At 34.0% G+C, this 9274-nt stretch overlaps 2 protein-coding genes and 1 long non-coding RNA gene across 8 annotated transcripts in view; 2 read left to right on the top strand and 1 right to left on the bottom strand.

Annotated features, from left to right (window-relative positions):
- LOC104699956 lies at window positions 1169–3362 on the top strand. Of its 4 annotated transcripts, none has more exons than XR_002032657.1 (7): window positions 1169–2012; window positions 2109–2158; window positions 2271–2314; window positions 2391–2481; window positions 2567–2658; window positions 2754–2817; window positions 2909–3362. It is a non-coding gene; the product is annotated as an uncharacterized LOC104699956 (long non-coding RNA). The 4 variants fall into 4 exon arrangements; XR_002032658.1 differs by having other exon boundaries at window positions 2268–2314; XR_002032655.1 differs by having other exon boundaries at window positions 1171–2012; window positions 2410–2481.
- On the top strand, window positions 7488–8840 carry LOC104699955 (jacalin-related lectin 39-like). 3 transcript variants are annotated; one of them, XM_010415365.2, is made up of 3 exons: window positions 7488–7593; window positions 8041–8286; window positions 8399–8840. In XM_010415365.2, exons 2-3 carry the CDS (start codon window positions 8050–8052, stop codon window positions 8678–8680), a joined length of 519 nt encoding a protein of 172 aa, XP_010413667.1. In that variant the 5' UTR covers window positions 7488–7593; window positions 8041–8049; the 3' UTR covers window positions 8681–8840. The 3 variants fall into 3 exon arrangements, with proteins under 3 accessions (XP_010413667.1, XP_010413666.1, XP_010413665.1); XM_010415364.2 differs by having other exon boundaries at window positions 8041–8298; XM_010415363.2 differs by having other exon boundaries at window positions 8041–8319.
- LOC104704207 (diphthamide biosynthesis protein 2-like) overlaps window positions 8970–9274 on the bottom strand; it is a 3356-nt gene continuing 3051 nt past the window's right edge. Inside the window, exon 10 of the mRNA XM_010420331.2 lies at window positions 8970–9272. Within this exon, the coding sequence (XP_010418633.1) occupies window positions 9174–9272 (99 nt within the window). The 3' untranslated portion in view covers window positions 8970–9173. The remainder of the gene's footprint in view (window positions 9273–9274) is intronic.

Genomic DNA, 9274 nt, shown 5'->3' with positions numbered 1-9274 from the left:
TCCAGGGGCAAACTATTTCAACGTTAGGGGCAATTTCATTAATAGTAAAACGGTAAAATTTTGCTGAGATTAAATGTGGGACGTTTTCACTTCGTGTTTAATATAATAGATAATATTATTCAAGCTGATCTTTTTAATATATTATTTATAATAATACTCGCACAGTCATATTCTGTAGAAATCTCGATGGAACTCCTAATACGTATACTAGATTAGGCCCGCATATTAACGTGGATATAAGACAAATATGTGAAATTTTAAGTTGTATTCAAAATATTATTTATAATAATATTATTCAAGCTGATTTTTTTTTTTTTTGATAAGAATGTAAATATTCATTTCACAATGAAAGTTTGAGTTACACAATTAAGCATAAGCTATTACATGGTCCCATGCCAAAAAAATAATAAAAAACATGGAAGCATACCACATTCTTGCACCAAATCCTCAAATTCAAACCATTAGCGTAATGATAATGGTAGAAGACAGTTTGATGCAAGATAAAAACGAATCCCTAAAAGAGCCTAGAAATCAAAACAACAATGAAAAATATGACAAAGATGCAAAGCGTTTGATCGAGTAGAAAGGAAGCAGTCCGTTCAATGGTAGCCCGAGACAATCAAGTGACTGCGAAACCACCGAGCTTAATGAGACAGGCAATGCTTACTCACTCTACTAATTCCATCCTAAGCCCCCTTTGGAGTCAGTAGCACAGAGCCTAGCAACTTCACATCCACAAAAAGCCATACTAGCACCAGCATCTCACATGATCAAACACTAAAAACACTTTGAGATTTTTCGAAGCTTGAAACTAGAGACACACTAATCCGAAGAGTCTGAAACAAAAGCTGATCTTTTTAATATATTATTTATAATAATACTCACACAGTCATATTCTGTAGAAATCTCGATGGAACTCCTGATACGTATATACTCTTCTTTGTTTGTTTGGTCTTTTTACTCTGGTAATGAAGTGTACTGCTTTTTAATTGTATTTTTGGTAATTTTGTGTGTATTTTACATCAGTAGCGGACCCATAAAATATTTTTACCGGGATCATAATGTTTTTTGAAGCATATCACATGTGTAAAAAAACAACACAAGGTTTGTAGGAGTTGATTAGGTTATCCCCAATGAGGGTTTTAAAGGAGGGTTTTAAGGGAAAAGTAGGGAAAAAATAATTCTAGAAAGGAGAAAAAAAACGAAGAGCTCCTCTTAATTAGTATACTCGATTTCGGATAAGAGCCTGTGACGTGTCAGCGCGTGGTTGGGTAAAGAGTTTTATTCAGAGCAATTTTTTTTTTGGGGTCTTTGATTGTGTTCTTTCTCTTCCTCTCTCTCTCGCTCTCTGTCGCGAATCTCTCAATCGGAGATTGAATCGGACGAGATTGAAGTCGATAGCTACAAGATGAGAGACGGAGAGGCCAACACTATCATCATAAGCAAGTGGTATTGAAAGAATACGTTAGTGGTTTCCCTAAGGAATCCGATTACAATCTTACCACCTCCACCGTCGAATTTAAGGTTCTGGGAGGTTCTAACTCGGTTCTGGTCAAGAATCTCTACTTGTCATGTGATCCGATGATAATGTTTTGTGTGTGTGTGTTGGATCGTTTTTGTAACTTATATCTGGATGCATCTTGTTAGTCAATAAACTAGATAATTGTATGTTATATATAAATTGTCTTATATTTTAGATTGGTGTTCTTGAAGATGCTTTTGTCAGCACTTGTTATATCTGTTGGAATCAACTCTTGCCTATGTGTATTGTTCTTCATACTCTACTCTGTATCAAGGAAGCAGCAACTACGAGATTTTTTTACCTTGTCGTCTCGCAGCTGGGACGTCTAAACGTAGACGTAACAAAGTGGCGAGGTATATACCTTCTGTTAAATGGATTTGGAAATCATGGAGCGGTTTCGCTTAGCTTGTGCTCTGGTGGGGAGTGCTTCATCTCCGGTTCTCTTGATCGAACTGTTTTGCTTTAGGATCAAAGGGTCGAGAAATGCCAGGTACTTTACCTTTCTTTCTTAGCCTAGGTGCTTATGGATGTCTTATGTCAGTCACCACCATATATTTATAACTCCGATCTTTTGGTTTAAACATAGGGTCTCTTACGAGTCCAAGGAAGGCCTGCTGCAGCTTATGATGATCAAGGGTTAGTTTTTGCAATTGCCTTTGGTGGCTACATAAGAATGTTTGATACCCGTATATACGAAAAGGTTTGTTATTGACAAATAATTACCAATGATCCCTCTGTTCTTTAGCAGCCTGATGGACTATATTCACTTTCCTTGTTATAAAGGAGCTGCAAGTGAGTTTTTCTTCGTTTCTCTTTTAAGTTGTTGTTTGGATCAGCCTTGATAATTAACTGTACGGTTTTAATCTAGTTTTGTATAAGTTTTGCAGGTCACAGAGTCTGCTTTGTCTCTGAGAGATGGATTGAAGAGTGAAGAAGAAGACTTAAGCAGACTGCTTAAGGTAAGATAACTCTGTTCTTCTCTCTTTCTTCTTTTCACTAGGATTTCCAGATTTACTAACTTCTTTGTTATTCTTCTTCTTATAGGGTTTGGTATGTCTCTCTCTCTCTCTCAATTCAATCTGGTCACCGCCTCTGCATTCCTACTTGTGGAATTCTCGCCAATGATTTGTTTTAAGGTGCAGAGCATACTTCAGATCTTTGATTGAAACTTTATCTTATGATATGTCTTCTGAATAATGTTTTTAAGTATTCTGATGATTTCAATTTGCAGCTTGCTTATGGAGCGAGGTGGTTCCGGGGAAAGGTACATTTGATCATTACAACATGATGACAAAGTATAATGTCTTCTCTCTTATCTTCGAATGAATTTACTTACTTTCAGTATTTTTGTTTGTAACATAACTCTGCTTTGTTTTGTCATTGCAGGTCTCCATCTCATTTTGGAAACCAATTATTTGTTTTAAAGTGCAGAACCAACAGAGATGCCTCGATAGATGGGGATGAAGGCGAAACAAGCAGTCCAACTACTCAAAGTATGAATGTGGAACACTTTCAAAACAACAACACCAAGCTGCTCAGCGAGTGCAAGCGTATATGGTCTGACTCTGAGCAAAATGTATATGTAATCTCAAAACTGGACTGGTGTAATCATTTTGAGATTGATGGGTGAGCTTTGGGTCAAACTAAGATTGATACCAACACAGCCTTGGGTGGGAGCTGTATCATGTTCGTTTGTATCACTTCCAAAGGTCACACTTCAACTTGGAACATTCATATTGTTTAATCTATTGGGTATGCATTAATCTTTCTCTTATGTTGCATCTCCATGATATTGTTTGTGCTGCTTATTTCATTTACAATGAAGAGACTTTTGTTCTTATTGTAACTCACACATTTTTATTTCTTGTGTCATGAAATTTTTTAATTTCAAAAAGCTATCTTTTAAAAAATAAGAGACTCAAAATTATATCCCACCATTGGAGGGATAATTTTAATTAGGAGATCAAAGGTTCTTATTTTTAAAACAGTAAATAATTTATTCATTAAAAATTCAAATAGTACATAAGAAGCTCAAAATTAAAACCCCCAATGGGAATGCCCTTAAAGTTGTACGAGCACTGCTGAAAATCCTTCCAGTAAATGACGAAAAAAATGTTTCCAACTACAGTAAACTACCTTTAACCTTCTCACTGCTTATTTTTCTTCAAAATTTTGTTTTTTTCAATGGGAAAATTCTCTAGTTATTAATGGTCCTCCAAATAAAATTTGTAGAGATACTAAAAATAAATAACACTAGATGAAGTAGCTAAAATAGTAAAAGTAGCTAGTAAACAAAGACAAGAAATGACTTGCGTAGAATTTGCGTGGATAATTCAAAGTTTCAACTCTAATGTATTTCGTAGGAACATATCTAGTAAGAAGACTATGCAGACATATATTTAATATGGGGCATTAGTGAGACTAATAATTAAATTAAAAGGTATATAAATAAATATTATACTACTAGATAATGATCAGTAGTGCGAAGAATTTTTTTTATTTTTTTATTTGTTTTTATTTGTTAAGATTATAATTATATTGTATTATTTATTTACATATTATATAATATAGTACTATATGGTGAGTTTTCAAACATATTAAACTACTAATAGATATGCTTAGGCATTAATACTCGTTATCTGTATTTGACTCATTATTCGGCTCGTATAAGTCCCGAAAAAGGATATCCGCAACTTTAGGATTGAGTGAAAAATATTATAAATATATTATCCATGAGTAAATATCGAATATCAGGTATTAATATAATTTTTAATAACCGTCCTATTATCCGTTTTGTTATCCGATCCGTAAATATCCGTAAATATTTTTTAGTATTATCATTTATTAATAATATATATACACGTTAATATATATATATATATATTTTTTTTTTATTCTAAAACAAAAGTTAAAGTCTAAGCTTTATGGAAGATAATTGTTATTTGTAGATTTTGTTATTTATATATGAAATTAGTACAAATGATGGAATATGTGGATTTTAGAATAAGCATGTGATTTTAAATTTATTTTAAGGTGGTTTATTAGTTTATTTTGCAGCTCAACAAATTTTATACAATTTCCAATGAAATTATAAAACTAAAGCCTTTTTTATTTTCCAAAAGAATTATAGTTTTCTGTTTGGGTCAGTACCACTTCCAGGGAGGATATTTTTTTACTGTTCTTTTCTCTGCGTTTCGAACATCGACCCCAATCATCTGTAAAAATATTTTTAATAAACGGAAATCAAAATCTAAGAGACGCCAGAAATCTATTGATTAGACAGACCACATCCATGTATGTTGAAAACTTAAATTTAATCCCCGAATTTAAGTTAAATTTGATTGTAAATTTTTTCCCAATTAATTAGTCAATCCTCTTGATGATGGGACGGAGATTACTGTTATATGGTGGAAATAGATGTTCACGAATACAATAAAATCATATTCGACTGTTAAAGTATATAAATAAATATTAAACTATTTATTTAAGAAAATTAACTATTATTTAAGAAAATAAAGTGGGGCACGTGCCACATCTAATGTCAACGTGCATCCGCCAGTACACCTAATCTTAAGTTGTTAACAACTATCTTGCATCAATATGAACGTCAAAAAAGATTAAGCATTATTTTTTAAACTTTTTAAAAAATTATGTGTTAATTAACTGGCGAGAGAAAACGTGTGCGTGTTGATCTCACAAATACATAAACTTATTAATCAAGTTAATATATATAAGGAAAACATTTTAGCAAGTTGCATAAAAGTATTTAATCCTATAAATGAGAATGGCCTCATTGGTATAAAATAAATATTTTGACAAGATTTGGGCTGTATTCTCTGGATCCTTAGAGCATCTTTATTGATAGGTTTGTATTTTTGGGGTTCTTAAATGTTTTAATAATAATTTTTGTATTTTTTAAAAATAAGAACCTTTATAAAGTTAATTAAAATTATCCCCCTTCAATAGTAAAACTGGAAGAGGGGTTCTTATTGATCAAAAAAAATTATTTTTAAAATCATTTCTTCCTTACAAATCTTTTGTTGTAAGCTCCCACATGAACAAATCCATATCTGTTTCCAGACAAAATAATATGATTGGCAATCCAAAAACAGCCTCGAGTACTTGTATAGATGTCCTGGTCGTCATCGCACCCATCATGCAGATTAGAGCACCGGATCGATCCCCTAAAGAGTACAATAAGTGGAACGAGTGTTGAACCAATGCAAACACTCCCGAGCATTCATGAACACATCACGCCTGCAGTATACATATGTGGCTTTCGAAATGGCAACTTCTTGAACATTTTTGAGAACCTGCATTGTCCAGGCAAGGCTTATCACGAGGATGGAGATGAAAAGTATATCTAGACGTGTTCTTGTAGCAGTAGCTCCACCGATTCCAGCAACCATGAAAATGTCACATGAAAAACAAACCCACACACAACTTTGACAAAGAAAGGATTTGTTAAACCTTTCAAAACCTGCGCGAAGATGCCTTGTTCCGTTTCTGACACATATAACATTTCAGTCAGTCTCTGCCATCGAAACATATATACTTGAACCATGAACCCAAAACTGTCTCTTACCATCCCAAAACGGAGGAACGCCACTTAGTAAGATGTATATAATGACTCCAGCACTCCAAACATCACATTCTTGACTATAATGCTTCCTCAATACTTCTAGAGCCACATAATAAAGGATCCCAACTACATCAGTGAATGTTTCTCCTGTAACCATTCAACAATCTCTTTCATTCTCATCCCTCCTTAAATGTTTCACTCTGCACAATGTATATGAAACAGTTCTTCTATAAACATACACACTCTATTTAAGTGGTTTATTATACACACAACTAAAATGTTCATTAGCTTTAAGTGAGATCGAATAGGATTCAGCACGCATGGGGAAGAGAAAAATCGAGAATTTGATATTCAACAATGGCAGAAAGGATGAGAAAGTAAAGAAAAAGAAAAAGAAGTGACCTGGAAAAAAGGAAAGGAACCACACAATAAATTGGGCCAGCTTTTCTAAATCACTGATCTGATGATCTTTGGAATCAACCTTTGTATAACCTTCAAACCCCCTAATTAACTCAGCTTTAAAACTATGAACAGACCCATTCAAATCCCTATACAAAAACCTCAGCTAAAGACATAAAGACATATACATCTCTACACAACAGATCAATCACAACCCAAACAACAATTCAGCGAAATAATCATTGGTGAATGAGACTTTCCGATTTCAAAGAAAAACGTGCCGATTACATGAAAGAGAGCCGCCGTTGAGCCGTCGGTGGAGATGATGAGTTAACGGTGTTGGACAGCCGGTGGCCACCAAAAATTGAATCATTCTTCTCTGCTTGCAATCGATTTTTGAGAGAAATCTCTTGATTTTGCAGTCTCTCCGTCTCGAGAGAGAGAGAGGGGAGGAAGAGAAAACATAATCAACCAACAATTATCGAACACGTCGTCGCCTCTTATGGTCTCTTAAACCTCTTAATTAAGATGCAATTCTTAGTTATATTCACAATTTTGATTTATTTTTAAATAGCAAAAACTTAAGAACTTGGGGATAAGAGGTCCAGATAATGATTGCTCTTAATATCTTAATCTTTAAAGAAAAAAAAAAAAAAATTGACAAGAAAAAAAACAAACGAGTCAAGACAAAAGTAAAACGAATGACAATGGAGCCTATTCGTTGTACGCTAATCGTGTGGTGGTAGTTGATTCATGTATGGAACATACGTGGATATACGAAACAAATAGTGAGTTGTTTTTCCCATTTCACTCACTTTCTTGCATCATCCTGACAAACCACTTCCTATAAATAGAAAGAAACTACGAACTTTTTTCTTTCGGTATAGGAAGAGACTATACGAACTTATTAAGAAATATTGAAATATAAAATTACATGTAAATTAGTTTAGAAAAAGAAAAGAAAAACTCAAGAGACGAGAAAGAACTATATATATCCCCCCTCGTTCTCCCTCATGAAGTAAATCATCGCTCTCAAGTATCATCATATTTATTTTGTATACAGCTTGAATTAGAGCTAAGAAACTCAAAGGTCAAGAATCATCTTTTTCTCTACTTTTAGTTTCGCTCTTCGTAATTCTAATATTCTTACCTAGTCTCTATTTATTAAGATCTATATTACTGTAGATATATATAGTTTTAGTATAGCTCTACATATATAACATATAGTTCCCTCTCCAATTCATCATATTCTCAACACATAGATACCTTGAAGGCTTGAATCACAGATCTAAGAAAACTCAAAATTCACAAAATACAGTTTTGATCTCTTCTTTTAGTTTTGACCATCATTTTTTAAAAAAATTGCGTATTAAGTCTCTAATCTTTACTAAAAGCTATCTTGTATATATATATCTATATTTTAATTGGTTATATATCTTTTTAAGTAAATAAAGACAGTACGTAGTTGATCACCAGTACCAGTGACCATTACCATGATTGCGCCGTACGTAACTGTGTTCGTATTTGAATCTTTCAGGAAGAAACAATGGCATATCGTCATGAACGATATAGTTCGAGCTTTGTTGCTGAGAATGGAACCGAGTGGGACGATGGGGCCTACGTAAAGGTTACGAAGATAAAAGCAAGTCACAATGGCTGTGGTATCACCTTGGTTCAGTTTCAATATCTCGACGGCACGGGGACTCTTGTAGAAGGTCCTGTTCACGGGACGGAGCCTTTTCAATTTGATAGAGATTACGGGAGGGTTTCACACCCAAATTCCGTAAGCAATGAGGTTCTTAATTGGTTTTGCAGAGTAATCTTTTTTCTTGATCATTTTTTTTTCTTTTTTTGGTATTCCAAATATTCATGATTTTATTGTTTTTTTGGGGTAGTTTTTGCTGGCTGAAGACGAATACATCCACACCGTGGTAGCATATAGCAAATATTGTGTGAGGAAGATTGAGTTTGAGACGAACAAGCGAATCATTGCGTTCGGAGTCGAGGCATACGACCCAGAATACCTAAAACGAGTCGAGGCACGCGACACATTAATATACGAACTACCAGCCACATATGGCGATATAGACAAACGCCCGATCGTCGGCTTCCATGGCAAATCTGGGATTCATTACCTTCATGAACTCGGTGTCTACCTTCGTCCTCATCAATATTAAAATTAAAATCTAAAAAAAAATTAAAAAAAAATTAAAAAAAAGATATAAATAAAACAGCTCTCAAGCTACTTTCTACTTTACTTTTATGTTTTCACGTACGTTGTCGTCCTTCCTCTTTTGTGCTTTATATGGTTCACCTACAGACGTGTCTTACGTTGTTATATATAATCGTTGTTTCGTTTGAATAAATTAAAGTAATATGAAAATATGTCGGAGCTACAAGCATAGTTCTTTCTTTTGTCTTTGCACACATGCATGTTTGTAGCTCTAATATGTTGATGATAAACAATCAGAGGCCAATAACATAAAAATTAACAAAAGACAGTTCTGTTTTTTTTTCGAACCTAACTCTGACATGTGTGCAACATTCTCTCATCTAACAATATAACACGAAGCCAGCAGAACGTATTTTTGAAAAGAACAAATAAAAAAAATTAGTTTCTGAAATAGTACACAAATCTTTCTTTGTGAACAAGTGAACTTCTTGGAGTTGCTACTCGTGCTTGTATCCTGACGCCTTCCCGCTTCTCCCGACTATGTAAGGCTCCGGCGAAGTATTATCACTATTAATCTCCAAACCGCGATAAGCACGGC

This window comes from Camelina sativa, chromosome 7, assembly GCF_000633955.1.
Source record: "Camelina sativa cultivar DH55 chromosome 7, Cs, whole genome shotgun sequence".
In the NCBI taxonomy this organism is placed as follows: Eukaryota; Viridiplantae; Streptophyta; class Magnoliopsida; order Brassicales; family Brassicaceae; genus Camelina; species Camelina sativa.
The sequence above is the reverse complement of the archived record's forward strand: the minus strand, read 5'-3'. Positions and strand labels throughout refer to the sequence as shown.